Source organism: Lepidochelys kempii, chromosome 2 (genome assembly GCF_965140265.1).
Source record: "Lepidochelys kempii isolate rLepKem1 chromosome 2, rLepKem1.hap2, whole genome shotgun sequence".
Lineage (NCBI taxonomy): Eukaryota > Metazoa > Chordata > Testudines > Cheloniidae > Lepidochelys > Lepidochelys kempii.
In genome coordinates, this window is record NC_133257.1 from 38,698,214 (window position 1) to 38,722,546 (window position 24,333).

Here is a 24,333-nt window from a genome sequence, read left to right on the forward strand (position 1 = left end):
GACCACATAAAGGGAGAAGTGCCAGAGACTCCAGGAAGGCCACTAGGGACTCTGCTATTGCTATTGATTTTCTGTTTAAGGAACTCAGATCCTCCAGTGATGGGCAATGGCATAAAACTCAGATCGATGGATGACAGCAGAGCACCGGCTTTGCTAGAGTGAAGGGTAAAACCAGCTTTCTGCTTCAAGCTCAACTCTCCTAGGTGCTCTAAAGCAGCCTTTTTCGGCATGTCAGGCACTGAGTCGCTCTGGTCAGCACCGCCAACCAGGACATTAAAAGTCCCATCAGCGGTGCTGCCCAGGCTAGTGCCTATCTGTTCCAATACCACGCTGCACCCCAGCAACGGGTCTGGCTTCTAGGCAGGGGGGCCACGGGGCTCCGCGTGCTGCCCCCATCCCAAGTAGCGCTGAGGGGTGGGGGGGCATGCATGCGGGCGAGAGTCATGCGAAGCCGCTTGCGTGCCTCCACCTAGTAACCAGACCTGCTGCTGGCTGCTTACATGGCGCAGTGCGGTGCCAGGCCAGGCGGGAAGCCTGCTTCTGAACCCTGGTTGTGCCGCTGACCAGGAGCCGCCAGAGGTAAGCCTGTGCCCCAGCCCTGAGCCCCCTAAACCTGGAACCCCTTCCTGCACCCCAAACCCCCATCCCCACCCCCAGCCCAGACACCCTCCTGCACCCTGAACCGCTCATTCCCAGCCCCACCCTGCAGCCCTCACCCCACTGCCCCAGCCCTGAGCCCCTCCCGCACCCCAAACCCAAGCGCCGTTGGGTCATGGGCATCAACAATTTTCTTCAACTGGGTCCCCAGAAAAAATGTTTGGAACCCACTGCTCTAAAGAGCTGCTGCAGGGTTACGCAGACTGCTTTGAAATGTCGTGTGCCACATGGGAGCCGGGGCTTCAGCCAGCCACATTTGGGGCTATTTGAACTGAGAGACGCCGCCCCACCGAGGGCACCTCGCACAAGTCAGCAGGAGGGAGCCCCTCCCCGACGGCATTGTGGCAGGTCTGTGTGGGGGAAGGGAGAATCGGTGCGCAGCCTCTCCCAGCCCTGCCGCCAGGGGAGCGGCGCGGACCCCGCAAGCGCTTGCTCACTCACACGCTGCAGTTGGAAGCAAAGGCGCGCGCCCGCGGCACAGGCTGTGGCGGGGCAAGGCGTGTCCCCCGCGGTGCTGCGCGCGCCGACGCCAGCGGCAGTTGGGGCGGCGGGGAAGGCGCAGGCGCTCGCTCGCTCGCGGTTGCCATGGCCCCGTTTGACGTCACGGGCAGTGTGGTGCCCGTGCGTTGCGGCGCAGTGATTGGCGGAGACCCCGTGTGCGGCGCTGGGAGAGAGGCTGCAGCGGAGAGAGCAGCAGGGCTAGAGAGCTACAGTCCGTGCCGGCTACCCGCCCCGAGACACTCGCGCCGCCGCCGCTTCCTCCTTACACAGGTAACGGGGCCCAGGGCACGGCCAGCCCTGCGGGGCGTCCGCAAGGGGGGAAGGAGCTGGCGGGGTAGCGGCGCCCCCCCCCCCGTCCTTTCGCAGGCAGCAGGGCGGCTCCCCGCGCCGGGCTCCGCGGGCAGGGCGCGGGGGCGCTGGCCCCCAGGTAACCATTCCGCCGCTGCGGACGTGGCCTGCGCTGCACAGGTGAGGCCGGGTCCGCCCCTCCCTGTGCTCCCTGCCAGGTTGCTGCCTCGGAGAGGGGGAAGATGGAGCCGTTGGGGGAGGCGGGGGCAGCAGCGTGTGAGCCGGGGCAGGGGGTCAGCTCCTCTGGCAGGTGGGGCTGCTGGGCGGGGGCTCCTTCGGGCCGGGCAGGCAGCGGGGCAGGGGGCGCAGTCCCTCCGGGGCCGGTGCGGGCCGCCCCACCTGGGCGCGCGGGGCCCCGCCGGCAGGGGTGCCGCCTGCCTGGGGCCGGGCGCGTAGCTTGTGGGGCGCAGGCGGCTCGCTGGTTGGGTGTGGTCTCCCGCCGGCAGCGCTGCCTCCGCCTGGTCGAGCGGGGTTCCTGGAGCGCCTTGCTGCGGTGGCCCCGCCCCGGATCCCGGCGCGGAGGGAGCCGGGGTGTCGCTGGGCACCCGGGCCGCGGGGCGTGTAATGGGCGCTTTGCCCGGGCTCCCGAGCGGCCACGGCAGCTCCTGTAGGGCGGCGACTGCGCTGGCGCCGCGGGGCGGGTTCCGCGCCCCCTCTCTCGCCCGTGTGGCGACTGCGCCGGGCTGCGGCTTTCCCCACTGTCGCTCTGTGTCGGGGCGGGGGCGGGGGCGCGGCCGCCTCCTCCCCCCGCCGCTGGGCTGAGGTGAGCGGGGTTAGCGCGCACAGTGGGCTGGGCTCTGGCACGGATCCGCCATGACAAAGAGCCCAGCCGAGGCGCTGCCTGTCTCGGAACCGGGCGGATGCGGCGGCCGCAGCGCGGGAGGGGCGGCGGGAGGAGTCTAGCCCGGTTGTCCCTCCTCGCCCACGCCGCGTCGATTTCATGGTGTAGCCGCCCTGCGCTCGGTGTAGCCTTGCCGGCTGCAAGCGCGCACCGCGGCCCGGCGCTGCGGAGAGCTCCAGCAGCACCATTTTATGCTGTCAAGACGCGATTTAGTGTACAGAGGAATTGACTGGCATTTTTCCACCATCGCTGTGCTTCATGAAAGTAGCTTCTCTTCTGTTAAAGTGCAGCAGTGCTGTCCAGGATCCTGCCGTGCCAGTCTGCTAGCGTTAGCTGGCCAGTAATCACAGTTTGATCAACTGGCTTTCAGAGAATGTTTTAACCATATCTGCCCTGTCTAATCTATACTGGGTGGTATCATTGCTGTAGCTGCAACCATTATGTAAAATGGCTTCTTAACAGTGTTTGCAGTGTGGTCAAGGCCTTAATCCACCCTAGAAAATATTACAGAGAAATGGAGCAACTGTTCTTGACCAGTGTTGGTTGAAACAGCTACTGAAACGTCTTTCACCCTTGAGATGACCTGATCTCTGAAAAAAAATCTAAATTTTTTTAAATTGAGTTTAAATACAAGAAATTCAATTCCAGTAGTCCCATGTGAAGTATTACACTTATGTAAGACAAACAAAACTGTTGGGGAGCAATGGGATGGCAGTTGGAATAAGTAATATAAAAACACACTTTTTAGCCTCACCAGTTAAGATTCCAAGGAATCTTATAGCTAGTGAATATTGCAGGGCTTGAAATAATTACCAAATATTATGAACCAAAGACTAGTGAAATGAGTGTGGGGGGTGGTGGACTCTAACCATTCTGACATGCAAAAGGGTATATTTTAATCAAGTTAGATCAGTATGATTGAAAGGGCTTGTTAAGATGCAGACCAAAAGGTCTACAACACACCCAGCTAACACTTGCATCTCAATGAGGGGTTTTACTCAAATTGGGCAATGTGCCCATCAAGCCATAACCAGTAAGGTGGAAGAGCAATGCCCAGGTGAGAAGCTCAGCCCCTCCCTTTCTAGGAGGGCTACAAGTGTATGTGGGTGTATGATTAGGGCCCAAGCTGTGATATCAACCTCTGGCTAGTAAGTATCTGAAAGTTTAAAAACTCCTTCTGGCTGTGGCAGAGTTATTTTTTTTCATTCTAGAGCCTCAACTTCTTGAGGGAGTTGGGAGTTTTGTGCAGCTAGTTCAGCCTGGAGTTCAGGGTTTTTTTAATTTCTGTTTTTCATTTATTTTTTGGACTGGTCTTCCTCTGAACTGTTTAAGGGTCAGCAACTGATACTGCTTCCAATTTGTTCTCCAATCATCAGAAAAATGAAACTGACCAACTTAATCATGCTGATGCTGCTTGGCAGTAGTCTGAAGAGAACTCTGAGCAGTGGCAAGAGGCACTTGAATTGTCTACATACTTGGGAAAGCACAGAAATGGTGCACCTTAATCTTCCAAATGTGATGTGATCTCTGAAATGAAAGATTAGAAGTGTTAATTAAAGATTTGAATTTGTAGAAATGTCATGGCATGAAGACTTAAGTCACTGGTTTTATAAATATCCAAGCATTGAGAGCCTTAGTTGCATAACTGACAAGCTAGAATATTATATAATTTTAAAAAAAGACTCATTCTACATATGAGGCTAATTTTCCCTTGATGAATATTGTTTAAATAATGCCTTCCTATTTTCCTTCTTCAGAAAAATCAGCATGGATAAAAATGAGCTGGTGCAAAAGGCCAAACTGGCTGAGCAGGCTGAGAGATATGATGACATGGCAGGCTGCATGAAGTCTGTGACTGAGCAAGGAGCTGAGTTGTCCAATGAGGAGAGGAATCTTCTCTCTGTTGCTTACAAAAATGTCGTAGGAGCCCGTAGGTCATCTTGGAGAGTTGTCTCGAGTATTGAACAAAAGACGGAAGGTGCTGAGAAAAAACAGCAGATGGCCCGAGAATACAGAGAGAAAATTGAGACAGAGCTAAGAGACATCTGCAATGATGTGCTGGTGAGAGATAATAAAACTATTTAATTCGTGTTTGCTTAATATTGCAGGGTAAATAGTTTTGGCCCTGTTAAACTACTATTTTTTAGACCCTTGCTAAAAACTGAGGCATTCTATGCAAAGCATCCAAAATCTCCCCCATACCACCACTTCTGAAAAACAAAATTAGATAACCGAGTGACTTCTCTTCCTTGAATACATAATTCCAAAACTTCTATTAAAGTCTTCATGGGCATCAACTCTTACATATTTGCAAACTTGTTGAAACTCTTTATTGTACGTAGACTTTATATTCCATTGATTTCTTAATTATATACTTGTTTGTATATAAGCAAAAATATTGACACTATACTTATCTATGAATGAACTAATTAAGGGACATTGAACCTGGTTTCTTTTCAAAGAAATATTTTTTTCACATAACCCAGATGACTTTTGTATCTGGAATCTTTAGTATACTGTGCTGCTTGTATGAGGTTGTAATTCTCACTATGGAAATTGTGCCCCTCCCTGGGTAAGATGATGTAATGTTAGTTATGACTCAGCCATGCAGAAAACTGTCTGCACAAGGAGGCAGTAGCAAAGCTACTGATGCCCTCTTCAAGTTACAGCTTTGAGTGATAAAAAGCTATAACAAAGAAGGTGATCTCTAGAGTTAGCCTACTTTTATGGCTTGCAGTATAAAATAAGATTTGTTAACATGAGGGCTGAATGTTTAAGTTTCTAATTATGATGATTCAGGAGCCAAAAACGCTCTTTGAAGTATCTAGTTACCTACATTTTTCGAACTTTACAATAATACACACATACTGGTATACAATGAACTCATTGCTAGTGAGTGTCTTCCTTTTGCATGTGTGCTGAGGTAGAAATCCTATTGCTGGTGAGAACAGCGACAGTAAATGAAGAACTTCACTGAAATTTTGTGATATAAGGATTGAAGTTATACATGTATATGTTGTAAAATCAGCTGAGATACATGCAGGTGTTGATTAAAATGGTATGCACGCTTTAGCTGAACCCTTCTTTTAAACTTCTATTAAGGTTACTGACTCACCTTAAATCTTGGCTGGTGGATAGTCACTAGATGAAATGCGATATGATCATTCCTTAGAATGAACTGAAATGTATGGAATACAACTTCTTCAAAGGTGTAGAAGAGAATATGGCAATTTCAGCATCATCCTGAGTGTCTAGTTCTATTTAGGGTCTATCTTCCTTGGAGATTGGCACACTAAAAGTACTCATGCAGAATGTGTCTTATCATTAATATAAGGGTAACTTTAAAGTGCCTATGGAACTGGGACTGCCTAGCTTACGCAGATGTAACACTATTAAAACAACTGTCTCAATGTGAAGTGTGCTTCAATCCAATTAAGGACTACTACCCAAAGCTGCTAATTCCTAATTTTATTTCAGTAGGTCTCATTGGTGGGAGAGAACAGAATTTTTGAAAAGGACACTGCTTGAGCAGACTTAATACAAAACTCAGCCTTGTAAACTAGGTTCATAAAGCTTTAAGGCCAACAACTTCATAAAAGATTTCTTAATTCTGCTAAAAGATTTATTGGACACAGCAGTGTTTGCAATCAAACACTGAAGTATTTTTTTCTCGAGCATGAAAAACAGATTCTGAAACAAGGTTTTCATTGTTCCTGCTTAAAAAATAAAGCAGGAAACTAAAATATTAAACTATTTCAGCATGTTTTAATCTAAGGTATCTGTGTGGAAAAACAAGCCCCCCCCCCCCCCAAAAAAAAAGCCTGTCAGTATCCTTCAGATTTCAGAAGGGACTTTAAATTGTTTGCTGTATTTGGTGATCAGAAATATAAATTATCTGTTTAGATCATTACTACTCAGCATACTTAACTGACTTCAGCCAGCTAAAATCTTACTCATCTGGGTGTGGCCAGTCCAGTTATTCTTAATCAAAACTAAACCTGTTTGGACTAAGCCACCATCCAGATGAAACAATGCCCTGGTCAGTGACTTTTTTTTAAGAAAACTGCACTTCTAAATGCTAGGTTTAAAAAAAAAAAAAAAAAAAAAAAGTTAGACTATTACTATCTTATGTATCCATGTGACTGGTTATAAAAATGCTTTCAAAGGTGCACTAATTATCAAGGTTAAAATTTTGGTTAAAGAATTAACATTTATAGCTAAACTGACTCTTGTTTCTTGATGGATAAGATGTCCCACATAGACTCATTAATTAAACTAGTATGTACCAAGAAGTTTCTGTACCAGATTCGATGGCTTGAGATGGGCAAACGGGATAAAATCCAGTCCACATTCATTGTAGCCCATGTTACTAAGTGAGAGAATCAACTACAACAGCATATTTTAACTGCATATTCAACATAGGTATCTGCATGATACTACTATCTGAGTGAAAATGAAAAGAGACTTACTTTAATTACAAGTTTTTGTAGTTGGACTCTAAAGAATAGCCTACAACTATCCACATAGCAAACTAAATAATTTCAGAGGGAAATGAGACTGGACAGAGAGCGTAATTATTGACTCTGCTTTTATATAGACAACTGGATCTTAAGTGTGGGTAATAAAGTTCCAGTTATACACAGTTCATGGCCTTTACAAAGTTTCATGCAAAAACTACTCAGGCTCCCTGTGCTTCCCTAACAAGCTCCATTTAAATGAATGTATTCACTTTTCTTTCCCACTCTACTTGGTCATTAAATAAATGACTTTTTTAAGCTGCTGCTCTCCCTGGGTATTTGCAGGGTCATTCAGGAAACACTGCAAAGTATGAAATATTGTACCACAATTCACTTGGAAGTAATAGATATCCTAATCGCTAAATTGATAGATTAGGAAAGTGGTGGGGGGAAGCCCTTTAGTCTACTGTGTTTGTGACATTACCAGAATGTGGCGGCAGTTGGTTGTGCTGGAGCTTTATGATGCTGCGTTTGTAATTTGCTGGGAACGTATAAAAGTGGTAGATTAAAATAAATAGCATGAACACAATCCATTTGTTGGGGCAGTGGATTGGGATTTGGGAGACCTGGGTTCTGTTCCCAGCTCTGCTGCTGACCTGCTGTGACCCTGGTATTACCAATCTTCCATTTAAACTGGAATTATTCTGATATGGAAGTGTGGGAAATTGGTCAAGGAATACTTTCTAAAGGATTTGGCACTTCATAGTATGTATACAGGTACTGGCTTTTCCAAAACACTTAACAGCTGTAAAGGAAGCGCAGGGCTTCAGACAAGCATTGGCCTACGCCAGTTGCTAGGTGCTCACTTAAAACACGAGCAATAGCTGACAATTTACAATGGAAAGTAGTACTGGGGGAACGCATACTTCATAGATTCTCAAAAAGAACAGGAGTACTTGTGGCACCTTAGAGACTAACAAATTTATTTGAGCATAAGATTTTGTGGGCTAAAATCCACTTCATCGGATGCATGCAGTGGAAAATACAGTAGGAAGATACAGCTATAGATAGATATAGATATATTCATAGATTCTATAGGCCTAGCACATTGCACATACCAGGGGCTCCTTGCATTCCTCCATCTCCCTCTTAAGCTCCTTATGTGCTACCTTCCCTGCTTTTCTATTTCAGGGAGTCCCTGCAACTCTTCTGTGCTTGAGTCTGTGTCCTCCATTACCCCCCTGCACCTCCCTTCCCGGGCTCTATTTTCCCTTTCCCAGTCCTTCCACAGACTGCAGGTCACTGTTTCCATGCCCCCTACCTCTTTTTTTCCTCTTCTGGGTCCCTGATTTCCCTCATCACCACTCCCACTTCTGTTCCCTTGTATGTCTCTCCTTTTGTCCACTCGCTAGAGTTGTCTCCCACAAAGCCACCATGTAAGACTCTGTTTGTCTGGCCTCTGTCAGAAATATCTTCTCCACACAGCAAGTTAAATGGCTGCCACTGATATGTGTAGGCAGTACCAGGAAGCCTGATTATTCTCTGAATCCAGAGTCTCTGGTGTTTCTTTTTACATCAAAATTAACAGAGTTGTCTTTTGATGCCTAGAATACTCCCTGAAATTTTGGAATTGATCAATGCGATGTTCCAAGTTATTGTTAGAAAAATGCAGTTGAGTTTAGGGCCTTGTTTTGCTCAGCCAAAAAATCCAGGGACAAGTGGTCTGTCCAGGGACTCCTTGAATGAGGTAATGAGGCCTTCTTCCTCAGATTGTGTCTGTAAAACAATTGCTTCATACTAATTTCAGGGTCAGAAGTTTACAGTGGCACTTCTTCAGGGAAGTGCATCTACTTACACTTGCTATAAGTACACACTGTAAACTGAAGCTGGGTAGTAGCAGAACTGAAGGAAGAGGGCAGAATTTAATCATCCACCTGTATTTTTTTGGTATACAGTTCTCTGAAGAGCATATATAAAAACCCCCAAATTTTATGTGTTTGTGAAGGAGCATAAGTAGCATCAGAACAGACCCAAGTGACTGCTTGTTCTCAAAGTGCTGCAGCAGGGATGTCTGTTGCCTTAGTTTTGGGAATTGGCCATTCTAAAACACTATTTCATATTCCATTGATAAAGATATATAGGTGTAAGAGGTTAATATGCTATCACCTATTCATATTTACCACATTCCATCTGTACTTAATCATATTTCTGCATCAGATGTTAATGAGTAGTACTAGCAAAATTAACATCCCCCACTTGGCTTGTCTAGGGTTTGAGTGACCATTGAATGCTTTTGCAGATGGACATACATGACTATATTTTTACTTTAAAAGTGGCATCTAACATAGTGTCCTACTTCCAGCCTACTAATTTTTAAGGAACACCGCCGTAATTTTTCTGGCAGGTAGACTGGTGGGTTGCTGGTGGGCTCTAGTGGTGTAATAACAGTGAATCAGTTGGTTGAGTTCAGTGGGGTTTTTTCAGCAGCTGCATTGCTTAACTCTTGTGATACAATATAATTCACTATACTGTGAAAGATTTTAACAAACTTGCCAGAGAAGATATTCAGTACTTCCATGGAAGCACTATCGCTGCATGTAATTCTATGGCCATTTAACATCTTTTCTAAATGTAGACTTGATATTTAGTCTCCATGTCAATTCATATTTTTTGTCCTGTATTCAAAACTTTTTGGAGTATGCAGCAGAAGTTTAGCCAGAACTTGTATCAAGAACTTTATTTGAATTTTCAAAGGCATCTAAAGAGAGTTATGTGCTCCAATTATTAAAATTCAGTGGGAGTTGAATGCCTAGTCCCCTTAGGCTCTCTTGAAAAATCTTAGTCATTAGCAGTTGTAATATATCTGTGTTTCTGTTTTAGAACCATTAGTTAAGACTATTATATGCTAAAGAATGTTAGAAATTCTAAATTCATGAATTAAATTGTTAGTCTTTTGGATTTACAAGTGATGCATTGAAGGTAACCGGTATATTTCAGAGAGATTACTAGCTATAGTTCAATTTTTAGTTTTCCATTAAGGCTCTAAATGAGGTCTCCTCTTGATTTAACTGTCTATGATCAGTCTTTCCATTAGGCTTCAGTGTACAGTTGCCAAAGTATTGAATAGGAGGCCGGTGCAAACTCATTGAGTCTTCTGACTTCACACTGTTAATTTGTGAGAATTACTTCCTGGTTGTAGCTGCACCTATCTGAACTCTTTTCCCCATCACAAAGGTGTAGGAACTTGCTAAAATAACAAGATAGTTTTCCTTTAATTCTCTAACAAAAGGTTTCTAGTCAAACTACTAATATGCTGCTAGCAGCTCCAAAATCACAAAGCGGAACAGAAACTCTGTCAGTCATCAATAACTTTGAGTTTGAGATGGACTGTTAACTACCCTGATCAGTTTGGTGTAATATAAATCAGAATGACTACATTTGATTCTATTAATTTTTCTGCAAAGGTATGAAACTTTGGCTCACTAACAGGGTAGCAAAGTGTCTGGATTCCAGCACAGTCAAGATACGTGGTTCATTCTTAACAATAAAGCTGTATGGACAAAGGAAAGGACAACTGTCAATATTGTGTGTTCTGGCCTTCTAGCTAGATGTATTTGTTGCACCAGTCACCATAGTGACTAGGTGTGAGAGATCCCCTTAATAAGTGCAAGCAGGAACATGGAAAAAGTCAGTACAAGTTTCATGGAACAGTCAGTATTTGGAAGTGAGAACACATCTTTCTGATAGCCATTTGTTTTTCCCTCATTAATTTCCACCTGACTTTAATTTCTAGCATGAATACCAAGAACTGCACACAGTGCTTGGTACTATATGATGGCATCGGAACAAAGCTTTTCTTTAACTTTTCTTTTCTTTAACTTTTGCAAGAACTTAAAAATGAACTTGCCAGTAACAAGTAGGAAACTGACACTACCAAAATAAAAATGACACATATTTGGTCAGTTGCCTAATACTATGACTGTCTTTTTCCCTCTGACCCCCTGCTGTTCCTTGTAGTTTTCTACCGATTGTTGATGAAATTATTGTAATAAAGTTGCCTTACTAATAATCCATTCCTCCAGGCCACACTGCTTCTAGTAACCAGTTTTGCTTAAGCTCAGAAAAATTTCTATTTGAACAGCATCTCTTAGGGTATGTCTACACTACAGAATAAGGTCGAATTTATAGAAGTCGTTTTTTTAGAAATCTGTTTTATATATTTGCATGTGTGTCCCCCCACAGAAAATGCTCTAAGTGCATTAACTCGGCGGAGTGCTTCCACAGTACCGAGGCAAACGTCGACTTCCGGAGTGTTGCACTGTGGGTAGCTATCCCACAGTTCCCGCAGTCTCCGCTGCCCAATGGAATTCTGGGTTGAGATCCCAATGCCTGATGGCGCTAAAACGTTGTCACGGGTGCTTCTGGGTACATATCGTCAGGCCCCCGTTCCCTCCCTCCCTCCCCTCCGTGAAAGCAAGGGCAGACAATCGTTTTGCGCCTTTTTTCCTGAGTTACCTGTGCAGACACCATACCACGGCAAGCATGGAGCCCGCTCAGGTAACCGTCACCCTATGTCTCCTGGGTGCTGGCAGACGCGGTACTGCATTGCTACACAGTAGCAGCAACCCATTGCCTTCTGGCAGCAGACGGTGCAATATGACTGGTAGCCGTCATCGTCATGTCCGAGGTGCTCCTGGCCACGTCAGCCAGGAGCGCCTGGCCAGACATGGGCGCAGGGACTAACTTTGGAGTGACTTGACCAGGTCATTCTCTTTAGTCCTGCAGTCAGTCCTATTGAACCGTCTTATGGTGAGCAGGCAGGCGATACGGATTGCTAGCAGTCGTACTGTACCATCTTCTGCCGGGCAGGCAAGAGATGAGGATGGCTAGCAGTCGTATTGCACCATCTTCTGCCGAGCAGCCATGAGATGTGGATGGCATGCAGTCCTTCTGCACCGTCTGCTGCCAGCCAAAGATGTAAAAGATAGATGGAGTGGATCAAAACAAGAAAAGACCAGATTTGTTTTGTACTCATTTGCCTCCTCCCCTGTCTAGGGGACTCATTCCTCTAGGTCACACTGCAGCCACTCACAGAGAAGGTGCAGCAAGGTAAATCTAGCCATGTATCAATCAGAGGCCAGACCAACCTCCTTGTTCCAATAAGAACAATAACTTAGGTGCACCATTTCTTATTGGAACCCTCCGTGAAGTCCTGCCTGAAATACTCCTTGATGTAAAGCCACCCCCTTTGTTGATTTTAGCTCCCTGAAGCCAACCCTGTAAGCCATGTCGTCAGTTGCCCCTCCCTCCGTCAGAGCAACGGCAGACAATCGTTCTGCGCCTTTTTTCTGTGCGAACGCCATACCAAGGGAAGCGTGGAGGCCACTCAGCTCACTTTGGCAATTAGGAGCACATTAAACACCACTCGCATTATCCAGCAGTATATGCAGCACCAGAACCTGGCAGAGCGATACCGGGCGAGGAGGCGACATCAGCGCGGTCACGTGAGTGATCAGGACATGGACACAGATTTCTCTGAAAGCATGGGCCCTGCCAATGCATGCATCATGGTGCTAATGGGGCAGGTTCATGCTGTGGAACGCCGATTGTGGGCTCAGGAAACAAGCACAGACTGGTGGGACCGCATAGCGTTGCAGGTCTGGGACGATTCCCAGTGGCTGCGAAACTTTCGCATGCGTAAGGGCACTTTCATGGAACTTTGTGACTTGCTTTCCCCTGCCCTGAAGCGCATGAATACCAAGATGAGAGCAGCCCTCACAGTTGAGAAGCGAGTGGCGATAACCCTGTGGAAGCTTGCAATGCCAGACAGCTACCGGTCAGTTGGGAATCAGTTTGGAGTGGGCAAGTCTACTGTGGGGGCTGCTGTGATGCAAGTAGCCCACACAATCAAAGATCTGCTGATATCAAGGGTAGTGACCCTGGAAATGTGCAGGTCATAGTGGATGGCTTTGCTGCAATGGGATTCCCTAACTGTGGTGGGGCCATAGACGGAACCCATATCCCTATCTTGGCACTGGAGCATCAAGCTGGCGAGTACATAAACCGCAAGGGGTACTTTTCAATAGTGCTGCAAGCCCTGGTGGATCACAAGGGACGTTTCACCAACATCAACGTAGGATGGCCGGAAAAGGTACATGATGCTCGCATCTTCAGGAACTCTGGTCTGTTTCAAAAGCTGGAGGAAGGGACTTTATTCCCAGACCAGAAAATAACTGTTGGGGAGGTTGAAATGCCTATATGTATCCTTGGGGACCTAGCCTACCCCTTAATGCCATGGCTCATGAAGCCATACACAGGCAGCCTGGACAGTAGTCAGGAGCTGTTCAACTACAGGCTGAGCAAGTGCAGAATGGTGGTAGAATGTGCATTTGGACGTTTAAAGGCGCGCTGGCGCAGTTTACTGACTCGGTTAGACCTCAGCGAAACCAATATTCCCACTGTTATTACTGCTTGCTGTGTGCTCCACAATATCTGTGAGAGTAAGGGGGAGACGTTTATGGCGGGGTGGGAGGTTGAGGCAAATCGCCTGGCTGCTGGTTATGCACAGCCAGACACCAGGGCGGTTAGAGTACAGGATGGCGCGGTGTGCATCAGAGAAGCTTTGAAAACCAGTTTCATGACTGGCCAGGCTACGGTGTGAAAGTTCTTTGTTTCTCCTTGATGAAACCCCCCTCCCCTTGGTTCACTCTACTTCCCTGAAAGCTAACCACCCTCCCTTCCTCCCTTTAATCATTGCTTGCAGAGGCAATAAAGTCATTGTTGCTTCACATTCATGCATTCTTTATTCATTCATCACACAAATAGGGGGATGACTACCAAGGTAGCCTAGTAGGGGTGGTGGAGGAGGGAAGGAAAATGCCACACAGCACTTTAAAAGTTTACAACTTTAAAATTTATTGAATGCCAGCCTTCTTCTTTTTGGGCAATCCTCTGTGGTGGAGTGGCTGGTTGGCCGGTGGCCCCCACACCGCGTTCTTGGGCATCTGGATGTGGAGGCTATGGAACTTGGGGAGGAGGGCGGTTGGTTACACAGGGGCTGTAGTGGCAGTCTGTGCTTCAGCTGCCTTTGCTGCAGCTCAGCCATACACTGGAGCATACTGGTTTGGTCCTCCAGCAGCCTCAGCATTGAATCCACCTTGAATCCTGTCTACCTGGCCAGTGCATCCGAGTTGAGAGTGCTGTCCAGAGCGGTCACAATGGAGCACTCTGGGATAGCTCCCGGAGGCCAATACCGTCAAATTGTGTCCACAGTACCCCAAATTTGACCCGGCAAGGCCAATTTAAGCGCTAATCCAGTTGTCGGGGTGGAGTACGGAAATCGATTTTAAGACCCCTTTAAGTTGAAATAAAGGGCTTCATCATGTGGACGGGTGCAGGTTTACATCGATTTAACGCTGCTAAATTCGACCTAAAGTCCTAGTGTAGACCAGGGCCTAGGTGTGCCTCAGAACTAGATCCCTTTACTTGCCACACATGTTTGTGTCTGGCTTAGTCTGGACTGAACCATATTAATTCATGGTTTTTTTCCATTGGTGAAACTCACATCTGTGAGTAAGTCCTGATAAAAACAGATGTTTGGCTAACTTGTTATAATTACTAGTCTGAAAGGGTTGGAAGTGTTTTACTCTACTAGTAAAGGACAGGGTAGCCTAAAGCTCTTGACAGAACTCTTGTAATCCAGAGCATCTGAAGAGGCTTCTCCCTAGAAGTTGCCTGTAGCAAGGGAATGCTAAGTACATAGTATCCATGTGATCCTCAAACTAGGAGAAAATGGACATCTTAAAGATTCCTTTTTATTGGCAATAGTTTCAACTTTTGAGATAGCTTGATTAATAAAATCATTTAATGCTGCTACTGATTAGCATTTATCAAATTATACTCAGTGTGAATTCTTTTCTCTTTCTCCTGCTGCACAGGGAGAAAGACATGTATGGAAAGAAGCCAGAAAACTTGTATTTTGTAAGTGATGGCTCTCGTACTCCATAGATGTAACTGACGTTTAATAGTTGCTGGATGGCAAACAGTCATAACTACAAATCCAGTGTATATTGCAGAAGAAAATATCCAAGTTTATCATAAAATCTGATCAAGATGAGATGTACAGTCCTAAAATGGAATATCACTGGGACAACTATGGTCCTGCACTGTTGGCATGCTCATAAGTTTAGATTTAATATAAAATTCCATTTGGAACACAGACTAGATCACGATCTTTTCTCCTTGTGCTGTGTGTGCACTGAAAAATAACTCAACTTAGATTGTCTAACGTATGTTCTTTCCCTACTTCATTGGTAGGGAGAAAAACCTCTTAAGCTGTTCATTTGAAACATCACATACATAATGCTGTAAAATATAACTTACACTAAGGCAGTTAGTGGCACCCTTGCCTATTGTAGAGTGCCTAGTTCCTTTTGCTTTCAAAGGAGTCCAGATCTCAGGCAGTTTGGATAATGTTGCACTTGATCTTATGTATGGCCAGTTATTGATGTACACGGCCTACATGAAGGGAATGAACGTGCAAAATATAGTTTTTTAATAAATAACACTGGAAATTGCAGAAGTATCTTACAGCTCTGCACTGTAATCTCTCAAAACTACATGAGTAAATTTAAATGACCAAAATGTGCTACATCTTATAAAAGATTTGATGGACTGTCACTGATTTGCAGTGTAGAAGGGCAAATGGAGAGCCACTAATCACCCATCAACCGGTCACCCTTATTTTTTCTGTTATGTTTCTTGCTCTTTTTCCTGTCTCTTTCTTACTCCAGTCCCTACTATTCCTTCTTAAAGAAACACAAAACTTCTTTGTAATAGACAATATCTTGCATATGGAATTAATATGATGACAAGGGTCTACCATCAAGTGTGGTAGTTTTACTTGTATCCCCTTTTAGACTAAAAGCATTTTTGGCAGGCACTCTTCCTGTTACAGTACCTCTCATAACAGGGCCATGATCTTGATTTGGGCTTACGTACTACTGCAATTTAGATAATACTGAAATAATCTTGGTAGTTTCTACAAAATATAGCCAGATTTAAGTACCAATTTTTGATGCTGTACTAGATCTGATTGCCTGCCTGCAGGAGTTTATAATACAGAATCAAATAAGACTCAGAAGGTGGTAATAGAGCCCTTTATATAAAAAAGGAAAAGTGTGGAATTGTCGGAAGCCTCATAGAAATGGGTTTTCAAGAGGGATTTAATAGAAGATGAGACTCCAGTGTCCTGGGACAGGGAGGTCCATGTCAGAAATAGGTTGCATAAAAGAAGGCTTAGACTGAGGAAAAACAAGTGTGGTAAGACTTAATCAGTAAAACGCGGTAAAATATCCTCCAGTACTTTTAATCCCTTTCATTCCCTAGTAAAATTAATTTTGAATATAACATTGTAAAATAAACAAGTTTGGTATTAATGTTAAAAAATGGCATTGGTTTTGCTATAAACTAACATGACACTCATTTGAGTTCTTAAACTAGCGTAATTGTTTTATCAGTCCAACACATTTACAAATGCAGGCCTTCAAATTTTTGGTCCTTCTAAAGTTTGATGTCTTTCCAACATAAGGTCTGAGTTTTATATTAGTAATTCTAGGCTTTTCTTTCATTGGATATCTTAACAGTAATCAATGGCTTTAGTGTCCTAGGAAGGAAAGCTTTCATAAGGTATGGATAAGTTCTTACAGGGTAGGTATAATTTAAATCAAATTGATTTAAATCACTAGTCAGGAAAACTGGATTTAATCATGGATTTCTACATAAAAGTGCATTCTTGTTGGTTGTTATAACCTTAATACGTATTCTTCACAAGTTGGAGAAGGTTTCATTTTTAGAAGGTACACCCTATACATTTTTAAAGTGATTTATTTTGAAAACTTTTCAGATTAGTTTTCCAGCTATCTGAAAATGAATTATGTCGTTATTTCATTTACCAAAGCAGATATTTATGAAGTCATTGGGAGGTGAACGATCTCCATTCAACAGGTTAATCATTAATATGTGGAGGATTTTCTTGCCATGCTGTATTAGGAGGAGAACATCACCAGATACATTTTAATTGTTTTAGTTAAATAAAACAACGTTATGTATTCTGGATTTTTTTCTTCAACAGCAAACATATATTTTAACAAAACAAGCATATGAATTTTTGAATTTAGTTAAACACTCAATTTTTTTAAAATCAGGTTTGTTTTTGTTAAAATTGTTTAAAATAGTTTAATGAAATATTAAAAAAAAAAAAAATCAGCTGTGTCAGCCAGGTCAACATGAGAAACTTTAAAATATTGGCTTCTGCAGCTAACTCAGTCATCTTCACCTTCATTTTCCTGTTTGTTCATAATCTGGAAAAGAAAAACAAGCTTTCCTGCTTTTTCAGGTCCCAAACGATTTCTCAATTTGGAGTGAATTAGTCCAAAGGAAGAAAATATTATTTCTACACCGGCAGAAGAAGCTACTGCTCTTAAAAGTGAGATGATCACTTCACTAGTCTCTGAATCCAAGTGCTTAAGTGACTTCCACCAGTTCACTGGTGTGACTTTCTTTAAAACATCACCAGCAAACATATTTCTTGAATGGTTCACCCTTAGCTCTGAAGTTTATTATAGTTGGCATTATGGAGGGATGACTGCTGGATGTCCATGTCATAGCCAACTCCTCTTCTTCAGCAGTTAAGGCTTGACCCTGGTACCAAGTATTGAGAATATTTGCAAGAAAATGAGCTGGAGATAGTGCTTGTCCCATTTGTTTTTTTAATGCTTGTAATTTAAAACTCTGTCATTGCATATTTCTCTTTTTAAGATCTCATTCAGTTCCTTCCAGATTTCAACAACATCATCAATAAAACAGCTATTTCCCTGCATTTTGTTCAAGGCTACAGAAATAGGCTTCAGGGTACGCAGCATGTGTTCAACATTTCTCTTCGGCCCAATGTTGAGAACTTTTGCTGTTACAGTGCCATCTATTTTTTTAATGATTTTGTTCATAAACTGTCATCAGATTAGGCCAGTTCTTGATATAGTGCTCAAAACAGTCCACTACTGAGTTCCATCGCACATCTTGTGGGACAGTTAGCTTGGTTCCTCCCACTTTTTTCAGAGCAGCTGCTGCAAAGTGCTTGTTAAAGAAGTGTTTTGCAATTTCAACAACATTGGCCTTTATTTCTGGAACACTGAAGTCTTTGGCTAGGAGGTACATCAAATGAGCACTGCAACCGTCTTATTAGCTTGGGACTCTTTTCCCAAGCTAAAAGATTTTTTTTAATTTTTTTTTGTCAATTACCTCTTTTTGTAATCTGCTTGTTCTTATGACAAACTTATCTATGGTTTGGTTCTGGATGATGGAGTTGTTGTTTTTTCCTTTTCGCTACAGGTGATATACTGTGGCTATGTGACATACATGATGTGACTGAAACACTATCATTGGCAGATAACTCTGAAACTATAGAAAATGATGGTGATCTCGAAGGTGGATAATCTTCAGAATCCTGTATGTTGAGGGTAGATTCTCCTAAACAAAATAAGTCAAAGCAGTTATTTAATTATTACCGTACTGCTCATTTAGTATTCTCATTGCATTCACTGACACTCAGTACCACTTTAAAGGTGAAATTGTAAAAGGAAGATCTGCCTATTTCAGCTTTTTATTTTTTATCACAACTGCATCTAAAATAATAGTACCATAGAGTAACAACTATATTTTTTGCTCAAACATGAGAATTCAAGAATAGTCCAGAAGGAAGACAGGCAATCCTTAAGAAAGAAGTATGAAATATAAAATTTTACTAACCCGAAGATCCTGCATGTTCAGATATGTTCCTTTCATCATCTTCAACGCAGCTTGCTCCTGAGAAGGAACACTTCTCATGATGTTTCATTCGGGCAACCAGGCCTTGCATTTCTTTGTTGCACTCTTTGTGTTTGCACGCATGCCTGTCTTTCCCACAGGTAGAGGAACTTCATTAAAATATTCCCAAACTGGGTCTCTTTTATGGCCTGCTGCCATTATAGGTTTTCCCTTCTAGTGTTAGAATGGTATGGTAGATCTCAAATCAGTGAAGGCTACACTCAGAAAGACCTCAGGACTTCTGGAATATGCTGCTTAAACAGTTTCACTTTTTTGTTTCCCCTGCCTGTCCCTCCCTTCTCACATTTATTTCCAGACTTTTCTTCCTTGTCCAGATCTATTCTGCCCCCAACAATCTTCTAGTCATTGAACTTTTTGAAACTTTGCACTTTTAGAGAGAGGTAAGGGATTGACTCTGTACACAAATTTGCAGAGGGGACAATAGGGTTGAGGTCTGTTATTTCTCACCTCTAATTATGTATGTATTTATTTTAAAACATTTTTGCCCTTAACAAGCATGTTATCTCTGGAGACACAGATCCACAGTTTGAGAACTGCATCTCTGATAGTATCTTCTGGACTGAGCACCGAGTCCCATTTGGTAGATAGAAAGATTAACCTAAATAATCTATAGAGAAACCCCTGGAATCCCATAAGATTGGGTCCCTAATCAATAAACTATTGGAACTAATTTACAAAATTTTTCTTAAATAGTACATGAATATATTGTCTCATACTATAGAATTACTATAGAATTAGAATTTATAATCCCTATTCCTTGTTTAGATATCTTTGAGTGATGATGTATCTTTATCTTTAGATAATTTTTTTCCTCAAAAAGCATTTTATCAAAATTCATTTGATTTTTATCCACCCTGAGTTCTTATGTATTCTTTTAAATTAGGTATATTGCTGTTAATGAGCAGCTGATATCTTTAGGACAAGTGAGCCCACTCCTAATGGCCTGCCCTTGTTTGTCAGAAGGGAAATACTTTAAATAGAACACTGTATTGCAGAAACCTTCCTCAGGTACAATATTAATTATTCCGAATCCCCAGGTGGCAACATTCATTTTTACTGACAGCTTCATCAACAATTTCATCAGTGTACACACTCAGAACTAGAAGCAGCTGGCTAAAGTAGGACATTGGTTTAACATCTTCTGTTGGATTAAGGAACCTGTTCCTGCCAGATTAGTTTCACCAAAAGAAATGAATGAACACTTTTCTACAAAGGTAGTTCAGGCCCCAGATGCCAGTAAAGGGCTATTTTAATCGCCATGGGTTGCGTTCTAGTCTTTGCTTGAAGTCCAGAGCACAACTTCATAACTCCAGTATGTACACTACCTACATGAAGGAAAAGCACTTACATTGCAAAAAGTTTTGTTTTATTTTTTATTTATTTAAAATGTACAAACAGTAAGCATCTCTGGGATAAACCTCATTTTGCTGGACCACAGGAACAAATGACGTTAAATGACTAGTCCCGAAAGAACATATCTGCTACATTTGTAAATCACCATGTAAATTTACAATGTACAGATGTTTTAGTGGTGCATACTGAATATGTATATTTGCCTTGATTTTCTAACTAGCTGGTGGTTTCTCAACAGCTGGAACAGTGGAAAAATAAATCTCTTGCTTTGGTCATTTCTCAGAGTGGAACAGTAAATATCCTTAGCTAAGATCACTAGTTCCAATCTAGCCTAAGCTAATATGCAAAAAAGATGCAGTGACAGTGTGCCACTGCAGATTACTGGACATTACTCTTTAACTATAACAAGTGTTCTTGGCTGTTTCATCATAAGCCTAGAAGTAGATCAGGACTGAGATTCACTGGCAGATTAGTGAAGCTTGTGCTGAAGCTGTCTATATTGTATCTTTTTTATTCTGTTTAAAAAAATTTTTTTTTTTTGGTAGTACTGAAATTCCCTTGGGTTGGGATAGAAATGTGCCAAGTTTCCTCTTTAAGTGCTGGTCCATACGTGTATTCCATACGTGAGGTACCCACACATACCATGTGCCCAAGTCTCAAGGTTTGGGCAAGCAGTGTCCATTGGTCCCACATGCATAGTAGATCTCCTTGCACTTCTAAGTAAGGGCATAAGAGGCAGTGTGGGTCAATGCCCACTCAGTTGCTTCTTACCATCATATGGCCTGACTGTGAATCCAGTGTCCTCTCCTGCTCCAGTCTTTCAGAAAATCCTGTAAATAAGATTTTAAATAGTTATTCTTTTAGCATAGTATAGTTAGTTTTTAGTATAGCTTGTTTCCCCAGACCAGGTATAGTCCCTGACTGTGGGGAGGCAATCCAGAGTCCTGGGCTTCAAAAACTGTCTCTCCTGCCGTGTGTATCTCTCCATCAGTGACTAACATCGACGCTGCCTGATGCATATTTCGACGAAGTGCAGCATTTGTTGCTTGTTTCCACTGAGAACTCTCAAAGTCCATGAGCTATGCCTTAGAAAACACTTAGTGGAGAAGGCCATGAGGTCTCTCTCTGATTTGGCAAGGGAGATTTGGTACATCGGCCTCACCAAACGAGCAGCTCCCCTCCGAGCACATGCTTAAGAGTGGAGCCCTCAGTTTCTAAGCATAAAGACATCTTTCTCTAGGGATTTCCATGAGAGCAAGGGACACTTTCATGGGCACAAGGACAAACCCCATTGAAGAGCATCCATAAGAGAAGTGCTCCTTCCCTGAGCCCACCAAGGTTGGGTGACCCCCTACTTGCAGACCATGAGGAACTGATTCCGCAAAAAAAACCCTGAGACTGAAAGATGAAGCAGGTAACAAAGCGTAAGGACCATCATCCAGTGGTCCTGTCAATGAGTGCAGCTCCAGAATCTGCAGTACCAACTCATCTGCACAAAGAACACACCTCGTCTAAAGATGCTCCTGTACCATCAATGCTGACCACCAAGACCCATGCACACTGGAGTGCAGAGATCTACACAGCACTGGAGGATATCTTACTCCCCCTATCTCCAGTCTCCCCTTTTCTGTCCCAGCCCTCCTGAATGACATTACTAAACTGGAAGATACTACTGTGATATCCAGGAACCGTCTCTGAACCATCAGGCAGGATTGCCCTGGTACTGACAGCTCCGCCATTCCAGCAGGAGTGATCTCCCCCCCAAGATTCAGAATGAATCTGATGGGCTGGTCCCTCTTTCATCCCCACAGAGAGAGCCACACGCAGACAGTCACTACTCTTATGTACACAACCACCGTAGGGGACAGTGGTTTCCCATTCCATGCCCCCTTACCCCCAGTGGTTGGTCCTTCTTTTTGGCCTTACTGTGGGCTGTGGGATCTCTATACCAGATGTCCAGGAGTCTTTCCGCTCTTCTCCCAACCAGTTCCATCGGTGTATGAGGAGGAGGAGGGGTGTTAAACTGGAACTGCAGATACTGACGAGTTCCGATGGGAGTCTCCACCTCTTCTCCAGATGAGGCAGTTTCTTCTTCTTCTTCCCCATCCCGACCAGTAGACCATAAGCAATACCAGGACTTATTACGAATAGTGGCTGACAATCTCCAGTTATCTCTGGAGGAAGTCTAAGACCCACACCACCAACTATTGGACGTTCTGCAGCCTCAGGTCCCGAGTAAGGTAGTCCTTCCAGTTAATGAAACCATATTGGAACTTGTGAGATTAGTCTGGCATACCCCAGCGTCCTGTGCTCCCACACCTAAGAATTTCCCAACTCTGTTGGTGCAGGCTGCTACAGAATGAAATAGGTCACAATACCTAAGGATCCCATTCCATCAGGCAAGGGTTCCAAGAGATGACCTCCTGGGCAGAAAGGTCTTCACTGCTGACTTGCAATTCTGCATTGCCAATTACCGGGCCCTGTTAGTCAAGTATGACCTTTAATAACTATTCTAGACTGGAAGCCTTTCTGGACAAACTTTCCTCTTAGGAAAGAGCATAGTTCCTCTTTTAGAGGCGGGCAGGCTGGTGGCAAAAACGGCCCTTCTGGATGCAGTCAATGTAGCAGATACAGTGTTCAGAGCTTTAGCTACTGGTATTGTTATGTGGAGGGATTTGTGGTTGCAATCCTCAGGCTTCCCCAGGGAGGTGCAAAATACTATCCAAGACCTTCCCTTTAATAAGGAGATAACTCCCTCCAATCGTTAAAGGACTCTCACAGTCTACCCTTTACTCCCTGGGGATCCATCCACCAGTCCCCAGGAGGAAGCAGCAAAGGCAAATCTATAACCCAAGACCACCTTCACCACCACCTCATGCACTCTACTACCAGTGTCCTGCCGAACCTCCCCGTAAGTGATAGCAGACATAGAAGTCCCACTTTTCATCCCCCTCTACCACTGTGACCACAACCCATTCCCAGCCCACTGCTTGGACATTCAATATTCTGGAGCTGTGGGCAGTCCACCTTGCATGCAAGACCTTCCTCCCACTCATTCACTTCCTTCACATTCAAATGATGTTAAACTATATCGGGAAGGTGCAAGATTGTTCCTGCTTTGTTTGGAGACAGTCAGGCTTTGGAACTGGGGCATCAGGCGCAACACCACCGTCCAGGTGGCATACCTCCCAGGAGTTCACATTGAGGCCTTAGCAGAAAACCTCAGCAGGCACTTCTCAGCGGACCACGAGTTGGAAATCCATGACTGCATTTTGTCAGACATATTCACCCTCCGCTAGGAGACCTCTGTGTCTCAAGTGAACAAAAATCTTACTCTTTGTTCCAGAGGAGCCATAAGCCATGACTCCAATGGCGACACTCTCCTGCTGGCAAGGAAAAGTAGTCTCGGATATGCCTTTCATCCCATCCGCCTACTTCACAACATCTCTTTCAAAGCACTCGTGGAAGAGGCCAGTGTCACTCTCAGAGCATTCTACTGGCCAGGATGCTTTTTTGGTTCCAGGAGCTGTCAATGTCAGCTTGTCCTCCAATCAAAATTTACACCTTCCCAGAACTCTTTAACCCTGCCCTTGTCCTGAGTCAACCCCACAGTCCAGACTTTTCACCTCACGGTCTCGTGTTTGGATCGGTGTCGGAAATAGAGCACTCTAGTTAGTCCCCTGTCAGGTGATACTTACCCAGAATAAAAAAAGAATCAATACCTGTTTGGCTAAATGGAAACACTTCTTTGCCTGAATGCAACAGAATCAATCTCACTCAGTCTTGCCAAGCATCCCTATAGTTTTAGATTACCTCCTGTCTCTAAAAAAAAAAAAAAAAACAAAAAAAAAAACCTCCTAGTTTCTTAATCAGCTATTAGTGCCTCCCTCCCTCCAGGGTGCTCTTTATTTACCCAACTACAATACGGTTCATGAAGGACCTCATCAAGGCCTTCACATCAGTCATTAAACCAACACCAACCACTATGGAATCATAACCTCGTGCTGTCAAAGTTCTGGTCCTTCATTTGAACCTGTAGCAACATGTTCCATGTCCCACCTATCCATGAAACTGGAGTTTCTAGTGGCTATCACTTTGGCCAAGAGGGTCAATGAACTGGGAGCCCTCATGGCGGACTGCCCTTCATGGTATTTCCCAAGGACAACATATCCCTTTGCCTTCACCCTACGCTTCTACCCAAGGTCATTTCTGAATTCCACCTTAACCAGTGTATTCACTTGCCTGTTCTTTTTCCAAAATCCCACCCTTCTTCTGAAGAGAAGAGACTTCATT

At 44.0% G+C, this 24,333-nt stretch overlaps 1 protein-coding gene across 3 annotated transcripts in view; it reads left to right on the top strand.

Moving 5' to 3' along the window:
- The first annotated feature begins 1,278 nt into the window (after positions 1-1,278).
- The window catches only part of YWHAZ (tyrosine 3-monooxygenase/tryptophan 5-monooxygenase activation protein zeta), a 32,128-nt gene continuing 9,073 nt past the window's right edge, over positions 1,279-24,333 (top strand). The window contains exons 1-2 of one of the 3 annotated variants that reach the window (XM_073330425.1): positions 1,279-1,428; positions 4,105-4,408. In XM_073330425.1, the coding sequence (XP_073186526.1) occupies positions 4,115-4,408 (294 nt within the window). In that variant the 5' untranslated portion in view covers positions 1,279-1,428; positions 4,105-4,114. Of the gene's footprint in view, positions 1,429-1,533; positions 1,627-2,247; positions 2,270-4,104; positions 4,409-24,333 lie in introns of those variants that run through there. The other 2 variants (XM_073330428.1, XM_073330427.1) reach the window with 2 other exon arrangements.